This window comes from Typopeltis vanoorti, chromosome 25 (assembly GCF_054136105.1).
Source record: "Typopeltis vanoorti isolate ZY-2024b chromosome 25, IOZ_Tvanoo_1.0, whole genome shotgun sequence".
NCBI classification, from domain to species: domain Eukaryota; kingdom Metazoa; phylum Arthropoda; class Arachnida; order Uropygi; family Thelyphonidae; genus Typopeltis; species Typopeltis vanoorti.
In genome coordinates this window covers 51,905,542-51,925,870 of record NC_143573.1, presented here as the reverse complement: position 1 = coordinate 51,925,870, position 20,329 = coordinate 51,905,542, and the positions used below count along the sequence as shown (strand labels likewise).

The 20,329-nt window shown below is 35.5% G+C and overlaps 1 protein-coding gene across 1 annotated transcript in view; it reads right to left on the bottom strand.

Annotated features, from left to right (window-relative positions):
* The window catches only part of LOC150092745 (ATP-dependent RNA helicase A-like), a 337,554-nt gene that overhangs the window by 27,962 nt on the left and 289,263 nt on the right, over positions 1-20,329 (bottom strand). Inside the window, 4 exon segments of the mRNA XM_090414778.1 lie at positions 36-151; positions 1,750-1,770; positions 1,773-1,917; positions 15,958-16,056. Coding sequence (XP_090270904.1) covers positions 126-151; positions 1,750-1,770; positions 1,773-1,917; positions 15,958-16,056 — 291 coding nt within the window. The 3' untranslated portion in view covers positions 36-125.

The following is a 20,329-nucleotide window of genomic DNA, read 5'->3' as shown; positions in this document are numbered from 1 at the left end:
GGCTTGACAGAGTCACAAATAATAGAGGTACTCACCATCTATCAACCTGAACATGATTATTGAGAGCTTCAACCCTTGTACATCCAAAGAGAAGTAAATGCAGAGGAGTAACCATAGTCATTTGTTTACAAGAAACAGCTCTGGTACGAATCTAAAAGATAAAAATAAATAAAATAAAAAATTCACCAAACTAGACAGTTTTATATCATAACAAAACACAAAAATATTTAAATTTTGCACATTTCCAACACCACAGTTGTTTAGATCAAAACACTGGAAACACTGTCACAGAAAACTGAATTCTGAACAACAGACCACTGTTTCGATCTAACGACAAAAAGGTATTACCACCAATGAAAGATTGTAAATCTATTATGTTAGTGTTGTGGGTAGTTTGAGGGTTAGATGATCCAGAAATTTCAAAAAACTTCATAAATTCAAGCTTTATGATGCAAATTAAATTATATATTAGACATAACTAACAAAGTAGCCTAAAGAAAAAAATATAGATCGGTTTTTCTGACAAGTTAGAGATTTGGCAGTAAAGAACAGCAACACATGACAGTAATCACAAAAGGTTTCAAACATGTAGCAGCACAGAGTGTCTGCAAATCGGAAATTTGGCAGGAAAAGCAATAGGTGACAGTTATCACAAGAAGCTATTATCAATTGCGAAGCAGCATGGGAGAAAATGTTTGGCTAATCTGAAAGCAATGTATTAAAAACTGCATAACTAAAGCAAATAATATAGATCATTAGTAGATGGTCTGGAACTGTATGGTATCACATTTATAGCATTTGGACAGAGGTTATGAAAATTGAACTGACTACTAGATAATAACAATACCTTTAAAATGTTTTAATCATGTCAAAATATGGATTAGAATCTAAATTGATAGCATTAACCCTCTCATGCATGTATTTTTATATTCATTTATAAAAAATTATGATGATACAGTACCGTTTAATCTCACAGTATTATCACGAATTCATTAATTTTGCTAAATTTGTGCCCTGTATATGTTACAGATGATGTCCTCATCTGAGGATAATCATTTTTATGTGTACTCATATGAAGCCCTTATGCATGAGAGTGTCAACTTGAGACTATAATGATTAGATGCTAAAAAGTCTATTGTGGCAACATTTTCAACCTTTATATACAAAATGATTATAATTAAAGTTCACATTTTGAAAGGTTATAACTGGTTAACTACTCAGCGGAACGATTTAATATTTAACATGATGATGTATGCAGAAATGAAATTTTATTCCATTGATACATCTGTTATACAGTGAAATGCTGTGACCATACCATTTATGTAAATGATAAATTGTCCCCAATAATGCATACTTTGAAAGAAGCTTCTATTGAATCAGATAGCTGCAGAATGTATCAGTTCATTGCCTGTGAGCAGACATCTGCTCACAGGCAATGAACTTTGTTACCACATAACCCCTTCGTGTGCAATTTGAAAATTTGAACATGTACTCACTTTACTGCTCAAAATCATCAGTGATACAAATTACCACAAGCTGATTTGTCTGAATTTGTGGCTGTAATCTTCAGAATTAGCTATCATCCTTAACATTTTGGACACCTTAGCTGTGTCTGATCTAGTAAAATTAACACAGATTGTTTCAAAGATGGATTAGTTTAAAGTTTGGGGGGGGGCACTTCTGTTTTATTTCCAGTGTATTTATAGCTATCACATAGATTTTACACTCCATATTTATATCTGATATTACCTTTTCTCCAAAAACAAAAAAGGGTGATGGAAAAGATGTGGGCAAGTTGGAACAGTTTACAGATGATTTATGTATCAATGCTGCCCTTCCTTCTGTAGTAAGTACTTTTCGTTTCTCTTTGTGAAAGCAAACATTTGGATAGTAGCCCATCACAAGAAGTGCGACAACCTAAAAAGAGAATAGCAATAATAACAATAAAGCAAAAAATTTATAATTAGGCATACATTTTATATATATATATATATATATATATATATATATATATATATATATATATATATATATAATGTTGTTTTGCTTTCAATCAATATTCTCAGATAAGGATAACAGTAAGGAAGAATTTACTGAAAGTAACAGAATAAATTATATTATTAAATGTAACCCACAGAAAAATTTTTGAATCACAGCATAACACTAAGAAATATTAGCTGTAAGTTCATTCATTACAATCAATTTAGCTGTGTCTGATCTAGTAAAATTAACACAGATTGTTTCAAAAATGGATTAGTTTAAAGTTGGGGGTGACACTTGTTTTTTTTCCCATCTTGCTTGATGACCCTCAGCTCTCACCATTTTTTTAGTATGCATTACACTCCTAGATAAGAGTATAAATGATAGATGATTTTCATCCTAAGATGCGAGAGCACTACATACTGGAGGCCTAAGAAAATGTTTGATTTCTAGAACAATATTTCCAAATTATTTAACCCTTGATCCATTCATGGATAACTCTTCATATAAGAAGCATTATATATATGTTGGGATAGCTTAAGAGTCAAAAGGTAGATAACTGGGTGAAGGCTGAATAAAAGGAATGTGGAGAACTAATAAAGGCTTCTAAATTGATGCCCAAACTTCACCTCCATGTGGTGCATCCAAATAGCAGATATCCATCATCATCATCAAATTCCTACCATGGAACCTCAAGGGGAGTACAGGATATGATAGTACTACATGAAAATTTACATCATTACTAACTTCCTATCTACAATTTTCCTCCAAATCAGTCTGTTACCTGTCAAAACGCCATCATCATCATCAGATCTTATATTTCTGTCTTCTAAGGCACTTTTCAGTGTATCAATTCACCTATATATTGTCTTCCTCCTCCTCTGGGTCTATTTCCTGCCAATCTGGCAGAGAACACTTGTTCTGCTAATCTTTTCTCTCTCATTCAGTTAAAGTGACCCTACCACATTAGATTAGCCCTGCTAAAACATTCCTGGATGATGACAATGTCTAGTTCTTTCCTAATATCCTTGTTTTCAATATGATATTGCCAATGATGCCATCTGTTCATTCTCCTAATCTTTCTCAGGACGATAATACATCTGCAATCTCTAATATTTGGTCAAGTATTTTACTTCTAACCCAGCTCTCAGATCCATAAGTTAAAATTAGTTTGAACACTGTCTTGAATATAGCTAATTTAGTGTTTTCATCTAAAAAATTTCTCTCTTATTCCATATAAATTTATTCAATTGACTTCTTACCTATAGAACAAGCAAAGCATTTCAGCTAAATGGCTGAAATGTTTTACTTATTGTATAGGTTCTCCATTCAAAATGCAGTTGATATTTTCAATGCTTCTGCCTATTTTCATTGTCTTTGTCTTGTTATTGCTGACCTTCATACCATATCTATTACAACAGTTATTCAATTTAGTCAGGGAATCTTGCAGATTTCTAGCAGATTTATTTAGAAGTATAACATCACTGTGTTGTCAGCAATGCTAGTTTCATTTAGCAATTTTTCAAAGTAATTACTCCATACTTCAAGGATATCTTTTTCTCCCGTTTTCATGTCACCTTTATCATCTCTAACTCCTTTTACAGCACTCTTTCCTCCATTTCTAAGCTTCTTCAACAACTTCCAGAATATTTTGCCACCTTCTTGATATTTATTTTCTATGTTCTTGCCAAAGTCCTCCCATGACTTTTGTTGAGCTAGTTTTACACAGCATTCTTGTATTTGTCTCTGTATTCTCTAAGAGCACAAGCTGACTTATTTGCTAGGAACTTTTGATATGCTTTCTTCTTTTCCTTCACTGCTTCTTTAACTTTCTGTGTCCATCATGGAGTTCTAATTTTTCTATCCTTGCAGACAACCTCACCACATGCCTCTCTGGCTGAATCAATCAGTTTTCTTGAGGACTTGTTATAGAATCTTCAAGGTTTGGTTCCTGTTCTTAAACTTTTTCATTTTTTTTTTTGAACATTTGTGTATTTTAGTCTACATTTCACATCTGAGAGATGCTCAACTTTTATTCATTCAAAACTTTCTTACATGTTGTTTTCAATATTAAATTCAATTTCATCTTGCTCAAGACTAAATGGTGATTACTTCCAATTTCAAATCCTCTCTACACTCTTAGTGTCTTGCACCAAGGAGAAAACATCATTATCAACAATAAGATACTCAATCAGACTTTTCATATTCCTTGCCTCTTCTCTACATGTGAATGTTGCACATTTTTATGTTGGAACATGGTGTTAGTAATAACAAGTCAATGTCTTGAGCAGAAATGTAACAGGTATTTGTCATTTGGAGAAAAGAGCTTTGCTCTTTTCTCCAAATTTTCCCAAAACATTTTTGTATGTTGGAAGTTTTTTCCCACTTGGTTAGACTATAAATTATATATTTAGTTTAATCCTTTATCCAAGTGTAAGCAAATTTCGTCTGCTTAAACTTGGATAAAGGATTAAACTAAATATATAATTTTTGTATGTCTGACAGTCATTTCCTACTCTGCTATTTAGATCCCCAACAAGGACCAACTTTTCCTTTTTCATTGTGTCAGTTGCTTTCTCTAAAGTCTCAAAAAATTCCTCTACTTCTACCTTAATAGAACCTTCTGTGGGACCATAGGCACAAATAAGTCTCATTGTCCAGTTGCTCATTCTGATATTTGCCCACATCACTCTACTTGAGACTGCCTGCCATTCAACAAGATTAGCATCGTATTTGGTGTTGAATAATATGGCTACTACTTCTTTTCCTTGATTGTCATTGCCTGAATATAATATTTTGTATTTATTGCTCAGACAGATTTTGCCAGTTTTTGTCTTTTTTGTTTCAATCACTCCTATTATGTCGATCTGGTACTTATTTAATTATTACTTATTAGCTCCATTTCTTTGCCATTCAGGCTTCTTATGTTGATATTATACAGATTTTGTGACACAAACTCTGGTGACGGTGAGTCTGGGTGTGTTTTAGGATTTGTATTAGCAGGTATCAATGGATGCTAATTGAACACAGAATACAATTTTGAATATAGCCAACCAAAGTATATTCTGTATTGGCTTAAACTTAAAACAAACATGATAATACAACATTTTCATAGCAGCTGGGGAACTGCCCAGTTAAACTAGGCCACATTGTTTTCGTTATAGAGCCAGGGAGAACAATGAAAAGAAGAAGTAGAAATTACATCAGAACACAAAAAATGTATTGATTGGCAGGAAATTTTAAGTAGTTTTATGGGCAAATTTGAAAACAGGGAATTGGACAAAGAAACTAATTTGTTCACACAGGCAACTTGTACAGGTAAATATGACCTCTCCTATTGCTTCTGCCTTAGTATCTCCACGTTTGGGTCTGCATCCCACTGACGACACCTCAATAAAGATCAAAACCAGTTTGGGTAGTGGCCCTTCCTTAATGCATAGCAGAATACATGTCTGCAAGGAGATGTGCTTTGCATTATGGAAGATACTGAGAAAAGGAGTGATGAGAGATTGGTCCACCTTAGCTCAGAGTTGCCTGGTGTTGCTCCACCTTACACTTGGATAAAGGATTAAACTAAATTTATTATAGCCTAACCAAGTGCAAAAATAAACTTCCAAGATGGTGAGATGTGTCTATTGAAGTAGTGTCCTCCTATGATGAGTCCTTGGACTCCTTGAAAGTGTGCATTGTAATATTAATAATTTAGCTAATTTATGACCCTTCTATCAGATAGTTTTTGCATTTTCTGCAGATGTTTCCATGGGCAATGTTCAGCAGAACTGGCATCCATCATTTAACTCCATTTCTGCTAAACCAACAGTGCTGACCTGGTTGGCCAAGTGGTTAGCATGTCTTCTCTCCAACCAAAAGGCTGCAGGTTTGAATTCCACTGTGAGCATGGATGCTTGTGATTGTCTTTAAGTGGGAGATGAATTTTGTCACCTACTGCCCTGCTTATTGGAAGCCTGAAATGGCTTGAAAAAGTTCCATGTTTGGTCTATAGAGTAGAGTTTTCAGAACTATGTAAAAAAATAAATGAAGAAAAAAATATATATACACACACACAAACACACAGGAATACCTTGTATAGTGCGGTTTTGAACAATGTGGGTTTTGGTCCAAAAAGGTTTTTATTATTAACTAACATTGTCAACACTGATCGGCGACTCCCAGGTACTGCAAGTGACAGTCGAGAGCCACATTTATGCAGTAGTTATTCGATTGGCTCTCACGTAGACATGCTCTTTCCCAGAGGCATTTTATTATTTAAGTATGAGTGAAAAGAGACAAAACAAAGATGACACTGCTGGAGTAACAAAAAAACGCAAGTAGTTGACATCAAAGAAGAAACTTGAAATTATAAAATGTCACAAGAACGGTGCTTCGTTTGCTAAAATAGCACGTGAGAATTCAATGAATGAGTCATCTGTACGAACAATTATTCAGAGCAAAGAAAAGATTAAACAACATGGAATGAGCACTGCAAAAGCAACAAGTCCATATGACAAAATAAAAGCGAAAATGAAGGAGGTACAACCAGTGAAACTTTTATAGCAAGTCGCGGGTGGTTCTACAATTTCAAAAAGTATGGGACTCCATAACGTAAGAATCCAAGGTGAAAGTGCAAGTGCTGACACTAAAACTGCAGAATTATTTCCTAATGAATTGAAGGAGCTTATTGAGAAGGACGGCTACAAAGATGATCCAATTTTTAATGCTGATGAGACTGGCTTGTTATGGAAAAGAATGCTATCGTGCACATTTCCAGCAGAGAAGGAAAAAACACAAGCTGGGTATAAAGTGTCAAAAAAACGATTGACACTTTTACTAGGAGGTAATGCATCAGGTGATTTAAAATTGAAGCCACTGTTAGTGTACAGAGTGGAAAACCCAAGAGCTCTTAAGAGCTTTACAAAGAACAATTTACCTGTTCATTGGTGTTCGAATAAAAAAGCGTGGAGGATGACTCGTTCAATTTTCGAAGACTGGTTTAAAAGTTGTTTTTGCCCTGAAGTTAGAAGCTATTGTAAAAAGAATGATATTCCTTTCAAAATTTGCTTTTATTAGACAATGCGAGAGGCCATCCAAATCTACTGACTGACTTAGATGAAAATGTCAAGATTCATTTTTTCCATCCAAACACAACATCAATTCTGCAGCCGATGGATCAAGGCGTTATCTCCACTTTCAAGGTTTACTATTTAAGACAAACTTTTGATCACGCTATTAAAGCTGCAGCAGAAGAAGATTCTTGCACTTTGAGTGAATTTTGGAAGAAATTTAACATAAAAGATGCCATTCAAAATATTTATGAATCTTGGCAAGAGGTGACTCAAAGCAACATGAGAGCTGTATGGCATAATATCTTGCCACATTGTTCAAAGGACTTTGTTGCCTTTGCAACACAGAAAGAGGAAATCTCAACAGAAATTGTGCAGATGGGCAAAGATCTTGATTTTACAAGTTTAGATTGTAACAATGTGAATGAATGTATTGATTCTCATTCAAATGATCTGGATAACGAAACCCTTTTGGAGTTGGAACAACGAGCCTATGAAGCAGAAGACGAAGATGACCCCACTGATGTCATGGTTGAAGAATTTTTCTTTGCTGACCTTTCAACTTTTGTGAGAAAAATCGACGAAGCTTCCAACTTTCTCAATGCCGACCCAAATTTGGAAAGAAGCATCAAAGTGAGACAAAGTCTCAATAATGCCATCAAATGCTACAGCGATCTAGTACTTGAAGAGACAAAGAAGACAAGGATGGTTCAACGAACACTAAAAGACTAGTAAAAAGTAAATTACTGTATGCTAAAATTGAAGCAATATTTGTTTTGTTTTCTACAACTTTTATATCAGTTTAAAAGGATTTTATTTGTTATTTAGTTAATAAAAATAACAATTTTTTTTTCATTTTTAAACATTTTTATTATCCAAAATTTTTGTAATAAACAAATTAAATTGAACACCTTTATAAATAGACTTCGAACAATGCAGTTTTGCATAGGACAGACGCTTCTTGGAACCAGTAAATCGCGCTATACAAGGTATTCCTGTGTGTGTGTGTGTGTGCGTGCGTGCCGGCATATAAGACGAACTTTCTTTCTTTGAAAATAGGTCTGAAAAAAAAAAAAAAAAAGAGTGTGTCTTATACGCCGATACTCGGTTTTTTATTACTTTCATTTCTGGAAATTTTCTCTGTTCCGAGTTAAGTGATTTCTTTCTTGCTTCTTTGCGGTGTGTGAGAGCATTCCAGTTCCAGGCTGGATGGATGGAGAAGGAATGAAGTTATGCATAAATAAAATTTGGTCTAGTCGCCCTGGCAGACTGTTGAAGAGGCCTGCCCTGTTAGTACGGGATCAGTTTCATTTTCACAGAACAGAAGATGTTAAAATTAAACTCAAGGAATTGAAAACTCAGTTAGCTGTTATTCCAGGAGATCTACCTAGTCAGATTCAGCCTTCAGATGTCTACATTAATAAACCATTTAAGGGATTTATGAAGGAGACGTGGAACAGCTGATGCAGTCTTCAGATTTTGAGGTACGCCATCAGGAAGAAACTTAGCATTTCACAAGTTTGTGAGTGGGTCAAACCTTCGTGGGATGCTGTGAAAACTGAGAGAGTGGTTAAATCATTTAAGAAGTGTGGCATTAGTAATGCACTGGATGGTACAGAGGACAATTTGTTGTATGAGGACTCAGATTCTGATTTAGAAGCGGGTTCAAGTGTCTCTTCATTTAGCTCTGAAGATGAATTTCTGAGTTTTGACATAGAAGATTAAAAGGTGGGTATTCTTTCCTAGTTCACCATCATCATCAAATTCCTGACATGTATCCTCAAGGGGTGTACAGAATGTACTACATGAAAAAAATTACATCATTACTAACTTCCTATCTACAATTTTCCTCCAAATCAGTCTGTTACTTGTCAAGACTCCAACATTATCAGATCTTATATTTCTATCGTCTAAGGCACTTTGTACCATATCAATCCACCTATATCTTGGTCTTCCTCTGGGTCGTTTTGCTGCCAACCTGGCAGAGAAAAATTGTTTTGCTAATCTTTCTTCACCCATTCTGTTTAAGTGACATTCCTGGATGCTCACAATGTCAAGTTCTTTCCTAATATCCCCGTTTTTAATATGACATTGCCATTGATGCCATCTGTTCATGCCTATAATCTTTCTCAGGACTCTCATACCTGCAGTCTCTAGTCTTTGGTCAAGTGTTTTACTTCTGACCCAGCTCTCAGATCCATAAGTTAAAACTGGTTTGAACACTGTCTTGTATACAGCTAATTTAGTGTTCTGACTAATTTCTCTCTTATTCCATATGAATTTATTCAATTGACTTCCCACCATACCAGCTTTGCTGATTCTGTTGTCTATTTCTAAATTTAATTTACAATCTTCAGTAAAAAAAAAATTGTGCCTAAGTAGCTGAAATGTTTTACTTGTTCCACAGGTTCTCCATTCACAACACAGTTGACATTTTCAATGATTCTGCCTATTTTCATTGTCTTTGTCTTTTTATTGCTGACCTTCATACCATATCTATTACAACAGCTATTCAATTTAGTCAGAGAATCTTGCAGACTTGTAGCGGATTTATTTAGAAGTATAACATCATCCACATAAAGCAAAGAGCTGACATTAACATCTCCAATTTTGATATCAGGTTTAATACCACTTTCCTTCATAATGTGATCCATATAGATAATGAATAATAGAGGGGATAATGTACATCCTTGTCTCACACCAGATTTAACATTAAACCATCTTCCTGTACTTCCTTCAATTCTAACTGCTGACTTACAACTCAAATAAAGATTAAGCATTGCTTGATATAATGCCACACTGACACCATATAACTGTAGCGTATTGAATAGCTTCTCTCTTGGCACCTTGTCATATGCCTTTTCCAAATCAACAAAACTTAAATACAGAAATCTGTTATATTCTCCATGCTTTCTCGACTATTTGTCGTAAAGTGAAGATCTGATCCTGACAGAATCTATTTGGCCTGAATCCAGCTTGTTCTTCACTAAGCTTTTCTTCCATAATTCTTCTCAACTGTTTCTCAAGTATACCTGCATAGATTTTGCCAGGAACACTCAGTAGGGAAATACTTCTGTAATTCTCACATTCAGTTTTATTTCCCTTTTTATATATGGGTACTATGAGAGCTCTACTCCAATCATCGGGAATTCGCCCCTCTGTTCAGGCTTTCTGAACTATGCAGTGCAGCCACTATAAGACTCTTATACCACCATACTTCAGCATTTCTGGTTGAATATCATCTACTCCTGCTGCCTTTCCACATTTTAAGCCTTTGATGGCTTTTTTCTACTTCAAGTATGGATATGTATTCCTGACTGCATGCCTGTTGAGTGTTTTTTTACCACTGTGCTGTCATCACTGCTTGTTTCATTTAGCAGTTTTTCAAAGTAATTACTCCATACTTCAAGGATATCTTTTTTATCCATTTTCAAGTCACCTTTATCATCTCTAACTCCCTTTACAGCACTCTTTCCTCCATTCCTAAGCTTCTTCAACAACCTCCAGAATATTTTCCCACCTTCTTGATATTTATTTTCTGTATTCTTGCCAAAGTACTCTCATGACTTTTGTTTAGCATTCTTGCAGTTGTCTCTGTATTCTCTAAGAGCACAAACTGACGTATTTGACAGGAACTTTTGATATGCTTTCTTCTTTTCCTTCACTGCCTCTTTAACTTCCTATGTCCACCAAGGAGTTCTGATTTTTTTTATCCTTGCAGATAACTTCACCACATGCCTCTCTCTGTCTCTCTCTAGCTGAATCAATCAGGGCTTTCTTCAAGGCTTGCAACTGAATCTCAAAGTTTGATTCCTGTTCTCAAACTCTTTCAATTTTTCTTCAATAATCTTTGTGTATTTTAGTCTACAGTTCACATCTGAGAGCTGCTCAACTTTTATTCGCTTTAAAACTTTCTTACATGTTATTCTTTTCAAAATGAAATTCAATTTTATCCTGCTCAAGACTAAATAGTGATCACTTCCAATTTCAAACCCTCTGTACACTCTGGTATCCTGCACCAGGGAGAAAACATTACTATCAATAATAACATAGTCAATGAGACTTTTCTTATTCCTTGCCTCCTCTCTCCATGTGAATTTGTGCACATTTTTATGTTGGAACATGGTGTTAGTAATAACCAGTTCATGTCCTGAGCAGAAATCCAATAGATATTTGCCATTATTATTAGCTTTGCTCTTTTTCTCCAAATTTTCCCAAAATATTTTTGTATGTCTGACAATCATTTCCTACTCTGCTATTTAGATCCCCAACAAGGACCAACTTTTCCTTTTTCATTGTCAGTTGCTTTTTCTAAAGCCTCAAAAAATTCCCCCACTTTTCTCCACCTTAGTAGAACCTTCTGTGGGACCATAGGCACAAATAAGTCTCATTGTCCAGTTCCCCATTCTCATATTTGCCCACATCACTCTACTTGAGACTGACTGCCATTCAAGAAGATTAGCCTCGTATTTTGTGTTGAATACTATGGCTACCCCTTCTTTTCCTTGATTGTCACAGCCTGAATATAACATTTTGTATTTATTGCTCAGAAAGATCTCACTAGTTTTTGTCTTTTTTGTTTCAGTCACCCCTGTTATGTCGATCTGGTACTTATCTAATTCCTCAGCTAGCTCCATTTCTTTGCCATTCAGGCTTCTTATGTTGATAGTACCGATCTTTAACTCTAGTGATGTTGAGTTGGGGTTTGTTTTCAGATTTGTTCCAGTAGCTGATTTTTTGCCGTTCGCCCTGAGTTCCCTGGCGAAAACAATGGGGGCCTTGTTTAACCGGGCGATGCCCCAGCCGGCATGAAATTTTGTCGTGTCATACTATCATTTTTTATTTTGGTTTAACCAGTAAGAATACAATTTGGGCGGCTAAATCTGAAATTGCCAGCCCATCCTCGTTCGTTCAGTATCCAAGTAGATACCTAACAGGGTGTGCACCACGAGAAGGTGAGGATTGGACATTAGGTCAGAAGCCCTGGTCGATTCTCTGCATTCCTTTAAAGGCTATGTGGAGGTCTCCTCTCGGTTATACTGCTTTGACCCTTAAGCACCTCTCTTTCCTAGTTAGATTAGGTATTTGTTGAAAGTATACCTACTTATTACTTTATATCTGAAATACTGTAAATTCATTATACTATTAAGTGATAGTTTTTTTCCTAAAAAATGTGTACAAAAAAGGGGGCGTGTCTTATACGCCGGCAAATATGGTGTATATATATACATATATATACATATATACATACATACACACACAATAAAGACCCCTTTTTTTACACTTTTTAGGGGACTGATGGGAAAATGTGTAAATTAGCAGGAAATGTAAAAAAAATCACTAAAAAAAGGCTATTTTTTTTAGTGATTTTTTAATAAAATTTAATAACTGAAAACAAATGAATTTACAATTACTTACATTTATCTATTTAAAAATATCTTTAATTGTTGATTGTTTTTGCTTTTTCTCCACTCTTATAAGTTCCACCTGCCTCTCCACAGTGTACAAGGCATTAAATGCCCCATCGTCTCCTGATGCGATTGCAATATATTGCCTCAAAACAGATATAGCTTCGACTGCTTCTTTATTACTAGGGACGATAGGTTCTTGATCACAGTCTTCTTCAACCACTTCTTCCTCTTCTTTACCAGGGTGGTTGGAAAGGATGTCCTGTACACTTGGTACTATTGATGTGATCACACCAGCATCCAGGAGAGGAAAGAGAAGTTTTGGCTATCGTCTACATGGATCACAATACGAGGGAAACAATCCATCAAGATGTTAGGAAGGAAAAGAGCAACATAGTGAGTGAAAGAAAAGATAGGAAGATTCCTGTGGAACATTTGATTAATGTGAGGGATTGTTTGTGAAAAGAAAACTTGTAACTGTATTTCTGAAAATATGTGTAATGAATGCATGAATCTGTTGTATGTAATTGCTAATGAGACATTAGCACATTACATACAATAATGTATGTTCCACAGGAAGCTTCCTATCTTTTCTTTCACTCACCATGTTGCTCTTTTCCTTCCTAACGTTGATAGATTGTTTCCTTCATACTGTGATCCATGTAGATGATAGCCACATCAAGGGTGACTAGAATGGCAAAAAAAAAAAAAAAAAAAAAAAAAAAAAAAAAAAAAAAAAACCGCTGTAGTGGAGGGAATTCTGCCCACGTCAATGCAGAAATTCAAAGAGGAGTGATGCCAGTACAGTACCATCCAGATGAGAAAGACATCCATCACATACCAGTTGTCGGGTTCTGACATATCTTCTTCCTCCTGTAGTGTTCCCCCTCTTCTGCAAATGTAACTCCTGCCTTCCGGAAACAGTTGGATATGGTTTCAGGAGTAACATGCAACCATGCTTTGGCCACATAATGGATGGCATCAAGGATTGATATGGTCATTTGTTTTGGGTCCATACCATTATCATGCATAAACACAGCTTTTTCAACAAGCATTTTTCTATATTTCCATTTAAATGCATGGATGATGCCCAGATCTAATGGCTGAAGCTCATTTGAACAATTAGGGGAAAGAACACTAATCTAATGTTTCTGAGCTGCAGATTTTCAGAGTGCAGGACATTTGTCTAGCAGCAGTAGTATTTTGCAGTGATTTGTCCCCATTTTAGCATCCAGAGCATGCATGGTGGATGTGAAGATGCTGCTGGTCATCTGTGCTGTGTTGTTGGCATCATACTTAGTAGGCAGATTTTTCACGTTCTTAAAAAACCTTGGCTTTTTAAAATTACCAATTACCAGTGGAGGTGATTTTTCTGATCCATCAGCATTGACCATGAGCAAAAACAGTTACCATCTGCTTGCTGAGTTTTCCACAGTGGCACTTCTCTCCTTTAAAACACAATGTTTTACTTGGCAGAATGTTATAAAAGAGCCCAGTTTCATCAACATCAAAAACGTTTTTCAGTTCGTAGTCCTGAATAATAGTCTTTAGTTCATATATCCACTGGTGTACAGTTTCCCCTGCAACACTATTACTTTCTCCACACACTTGATTATACACAATATTGTGACGAGTCTTGAAATGATCAATCCATCCATTTGATGCAGTAAAACCATTAATCCCCAACCTCTCAGCAAATTCAAGGGCTTTTTGCTCGGAGTATAGTACCATCGACTGGAATACCCGACACTCTCATAGAAACAAACCACTCCACCACAAGTTTATCCAATTCGTCGTATGTCGATGTCCCGATATATTTTCGTTTTTTGACATAGCACCAGATTGCTTTGCATCGAGTTCAATGCTTGACCTGGTTTTTTACTATCGTGTTCAAAGTGGACACGGAGAAACCAAGATCTTTAGCTAATTGAACAGGTATTCTGGCATGTCAATCTACACATCGCAGAATTGCCATCTTTTCTTCTACTGAAATACATTTTCTGTCTTTTTTCTCCATGTTACTAACTTGGATCATCCACCACTGCAACTTGAAAGCAACTATCATACACTAAATTACTTACCAGAAATTCTGCAATATCAATTTGTACTGTGATTGAAAAATCACAGTAATACTCACTACTGCAAGCCACCGTGATGGCGGAAATGAAACTACAGCCGAAAGCAACACGACCTGGGAACAGAAATGCGCAGATTTCCGCAGAAATCAATTCGAAAATCGGTATTGCCACCCGAGGAAAAAAAATGCAAATCATGGGAAATAACGTCCACATCAAGTTATTAATGGTGGGAAAACAATATATCGTGAGGATAGGCCTCAAGACGGGACCAACGAAAATGATGTAAATGGCAGGAAAACATAAATTGTGGGAACGTAAAAACGGGGTTTTACTGTATATATATATATATATGAACAAATCCTTAGCCTACCCATTACAAATGTACTATAGGTTTCAAGAAGCCCTAGACAGGAACCACATAAAAAATGGACACAATACCTAACATCTATTTATAGTTGAATTGATAACCCAGTGCTTCCCAAACTTATGAATGTGAAGGCTCCCTTGGAAAAATTAAAATATTTAACGGCCCTGATGGAAAAAAAATTGTAATACAGACATATATTATTATAATATTTATTGCATTTATATTCAATACAAAACATATACAGTGAATATCGCAAAAATCATATGCAAATATTACATTTCCAACATCTTACATACACATTTGATATGGAACACTTAGTCTTAAAACACTTCAAATTTGTTTTCATTATTTCACCCCCACCCCCCAACAAAACTAAAGGTCCCCAAGGGGGCCGTGGCCCACAGTTTGGGAAGTACTGTGCTAACCCACTATTCAAGTTCTTTCACTCCTACCTGTTCTGAAATTATCTTCTTCAAAGACTACAGCCTCTAGATCTTTTAAAAGAATATCCTAGCAATTGCTTTACTATAGGAATGATAACATATAGTGTTTTATATATATATATATATATATATATATATATATATATTCCCCCCCCCCCCCCGTTCTTCATTCTACCTACTCAATTTTCTGGAACAACTTTTATTGCATAGTGTTCTAAGGACTACAACTTCCAACTTCATAAAAAAGCCAAATGGATTCCTTCTCTCTTAACCTCTGCCACATGACACTAGTAGGCTATAGGTTCACTACAAAATGAATCCACCATGTGTGTAGAATTCATTTTGTAGTGAGAATAAATTGTGCATTTCTTTCTAAATCTGGCTTTTGCATAAAATCTATTAACCAACACCTGACTGCTAGAATCTTGATGAATTTCAGGCCATCACAAAAAGGATTATGAATCTCCATATCTCTCTCTCTCTCTCTCTCCAAGGAAGTTACATACACCAAGCCGAATCAGCTGAGGATTTTGTATATTTTTTATGCATTACATTTTAAATAAACATTTTGAAAAGCTGTGTATTGTAATAAAATTCTAGTAACAATAACTGTTAACATACCATATCCAGCTTAGGATCATAACCATCAAAGTAATAATTCTGGGAAGCCAGGGTACTATCCGGAAAGCCAGCTGCTTGAAGCAATTCTTGAAGTTGGTGCTAATAAAATTAGGTAGAAAAATTACTAATCATGTGATATGCCATTAAAACCCAATTGCATTTGGTTATTAAATACAATATATATATATGATTAAAAACAGATCGCAATATATTTACAATTAATTATTCATTTATGATATTTGCAAAGGATAAGAATCTTTCACAAATTCTGGAAAATTGAGAGGTGATCATTCTGAAGTAAACTAATGCAGTGTAATAAAGCCCCTGAATACTCATATTTAAAAATGGTTCTATGGATTATGCAAGCACCATTCTAAAGGATGTTCAGCCTTAACATTAGATGTGCAACACCAGACTTGAGACATTTACAACAAACAACCACTGTATCCAAAATATGAAAAACAATGGCTAAAGATAGTCTTTCACAGTTGGTAGAAAATTAGAAATCTTGTTAATGGGAACATATGTAGGTATCTGGTGAAACTTCTTCAAAATTCTGCTGACAGACTTGGAAATTGCTAATTTTCAACAAACCTTTGTTGTATCTACATAGTTTCATACTATTAATGTATTTGGTTACAGGCAGGGACAAATTGTATCATCCCTCAAAACAGACAACACCAGAATTATTACATAATTATCAGACAATACATTGGGCCTCATAGCTTTAGATGCTTTGGCACAAAACACATCTTCATGTATCAAAAATTCAATTACTGCATATTGTTTGATGCACTTTGACAAACTTATACTTATATTCTGTATGTGATGACAGAAATATATCTTTGATATAAACCAATCCATGATATATTGGAGTCTGGGGGTTGAAGGGAAGGGGCTGGAAGCAAAACAAATCCCACTTCAACATGAGTGCTATTAAACATGATGTGAAGTCATCTACTTCCACATATTGTACAAGGAGTCTAGTCATGATACAATATGACACACACACAAAAAAAAAAAAAAAGAATAACCACAACGATATATATGGAGTAAAACGGATTTATTAAAAAAAATATACGTTTACACATGATGATACGTACATCTACAACTATTTGTGAAATCTTGGTCGAATAAAGCATTAATGAAGTAGATTACATGCTCGAAATGGAAGACAGGTTTCATAGCGCATGCGAAGGTTCTCTGTCATCCTGGAGAACAAGGTTGGGGCATCTGCTGGACATATGTAATTTTATCCCTTAGTTTAAGGTTTAAAAGCAGGTCATGGTGGAACACCTATTCTTTCAACAAAATCCACATGAAAGCATCAAGTGGTGTGAGATCAGGAGAACATGAAGGGCATGGAAATTCTCTGAACCTCGAAACGAGTCTCCTGGGGAAGTGTTCTGATAAATAGGCTCTAAAACCATGTGATGTGTGACAGGTAGTTCCATGCTATGCAAATCCACACATTCTCGATGTAGCATTCACTATTCAAGGTCACAGTTAAACTGCCCTCTTCAATGAAGTAGGGCCCAATTATGCCATTACTAGAAATCGCACATCATGCTGGGATGCTCTCGCTGTGAAGAGTTTTTCCCTTGGAAAAATTCAGGTGTCAAGAAACCTGTAGGCTTGTCTGTTTACATGACCGCTTAGATGGAGATGCACTTTATCTGAGAACCAAACATTATGGAGGAAGGTCAGATCTTCATAGACATTGGCCAGTATGCATGCATGCACAGTATTGCCACCGTGCAGCGTTATCTGTTGCTGTTAAGCACGAATCCACCTGAACAATGTACGAAAAGGTACCCAGCTCCTTAAGGATTCTATGTAGTGACGATCTCAGCATCCCAAGTTTTACTGCTGATTAGCAATAATCTGCATTTTGGAGACTATAGCACATGGCCGTGATTCTCACTTGTGTTAAGAGTTCATACCCTCCCTGAATGCCCTTTGCATTACAGCAGAACATTCGAGGTACATTAGAGCCTCTCGATTAAGGCAATGATGACACTACTGCTTCAGGAATGCTTACGGAAATAATGAACAAATTACTCACAAATATGTTGTAGGCTTACGCCATTTGCTCTACCAATACCGAAATTTGCTAGGGATCTTATTATAATGCTCAACAATAAACGTCTTTTCTTCCAACATCAACACCACTGCTACAGCTAAATATAATGCCGTAGACTCTACACATGCTCTTCTATTAATGTCCATGCAGTTAAACAGCATCTCATAGCATTTGTACTGAAGGGGATGTCAAAATTTAGTGTTTTTTTTTTTTTTTTTTTTTTCCCACCATATCATATTATGTTTGTTATTTGCATGCATTCTTCTGGCTTTCTTCTAACCAGTTTACCTCTTTCACGAGATGAAAACTCTGAATAGCTGAAGCAAATGTTATACTAGATGAGGAACTACTTGGTAAAATAAGGCTCCCTATGGTTTTATCAGGAAAAAAAACTGGATGAGCCTTCAGTAGTAACTAATTACAGCAAGACAACTATTTGAAAATCCTAAACAGAAACAATAAGTAAAAATCATTAACTGTAAAGGGAAAGGGGTAACAGAGAAATACCACATTGACATAACTAATGCTACAGATGAAACAGATTAAATAAGTCTTTGATAAAATTATCAGAGAAAGAAAGAAAGGCACAGCTTTAACATAGAAAATAAACTAACAAGAGGAAAAAAAATTTTTTGAGCAAGAGGCAATAAGGACAAATTTCAAAATAGGATAATTTAAATATAACTTGAATAGAAAAATTCTTTGAGTCATTATACAGAATAAATTAATATAATCAAAACTGCTTCTTTTTGTGAAAAGAAATAACAGGAGAAATGAAAAAAAAAAAAAAAAAAAAAAAAAAAAAACCAGCAGAAAAAGGTAAGACTAAATAATGGTAGGTGCCAACTTTTATGGTTGATAGATAGTACAGTCATTAACAGCATATTCCAACATAAAAGATTTCTACATATTCACACAAAGGAAACATGCAAAAAATGAGTTTTACTGCCTATTTTATTATTGATAAACCAGTGCAATGATAATGCACTGGTTACAAACAGCATCCACAGGAGATATGAAAGTGATGATTGCATCTCATTTTGAGCAAAATAAAATTGAGTAAAGAACATATGCTATGGTTTTGGGAAGAAAAAAAAAACAACAACTTTTACTCTGATATTTATGGGAATATGAGATCTTATATTTTGATCTGTTTTGTTAACCTTTCCTATCCCAAAAATCCCAATCTTTACTAATATGCTCAATTTTTAAATGATACTGCCACTAATCCAATTGTTCACTCCCCCAAATTTGCCCAGAACTCTCAATATCTGTGGTCAAGTGTTTTGTTTCTAACCCAGCTATCAGATCCAAAAATTAAAATTGGTTTGAATACTGTATCAGAGTTGACAATATTTTGACTAATTTTTCTTTTAATCCTACCTACCATACCAGCTTTGCTAATTTGTCTATTTTCATATTTAATTTGCCATCTTTTAATAAAAAAATAAAATAAAATAAAACATTAAGAAAATTAAAAAATTGGTCCTCAAGGGCTCACTTTGGTGAGCCCTTAAGGACCAATTCATATGGGGGGGGGGGGGGGGAAAGGTATCTGATGGGTTTGCCATCCTCAATATGGTGGATTTGGTCCAGCATCAGGATGCTCAAGGGTCAAAGCTGTATAACCGAGAGGAGACCTCCACATAGCCTTTAAAGGAATGCGGGGAACCGAAAAGGGCTTCTGACCTAATGTCCAATCCTCACCTTCTCGTGGTGCACCCTGTTGGGTATCCACTTGGATACTGAATGAAAGAGGATGGGCTGGCAATTTGGGATTTAGCGAACCAAATTGTATTCTTATTGGTTAAACTAAAATAAAAAATGATGGTACAACATGACAAAATTTCATGCCGGCTGGGGTGTCGCCCGGTTAAACAAGGCCCCCCTTATTTTTGCCAGGGAACCAGGGCGAACAGCGAAAAGTCAGCTATTGGAACAAATCTGAAAACAAACCCCAACTCAACATCACCGGAGTTAAATACTATCAACATAAACCTGAATGGCAAAGAAATGGAGCTTATAAGGGGTGACTGAAACAAAAAAGACCAAAACTGGTGAGATATTTCTGAGCAATAAATACAAAATGTTATATTCAGGAAATGACAATCAAGGAAAAGAAGGAGTAGCCATAATATTCAACACTAAATACAAGGCTAATCTTCTTGAATGGAAGGCAGTCTCAAGTAGAGTAATGTGGGCAAATATGAGAATGGGGAACTGCACAATGAGACTTATTTGTGCCTATGGCCCTACAGAAGGTTCTACTAAGGTAGAAGTGGAGGAATT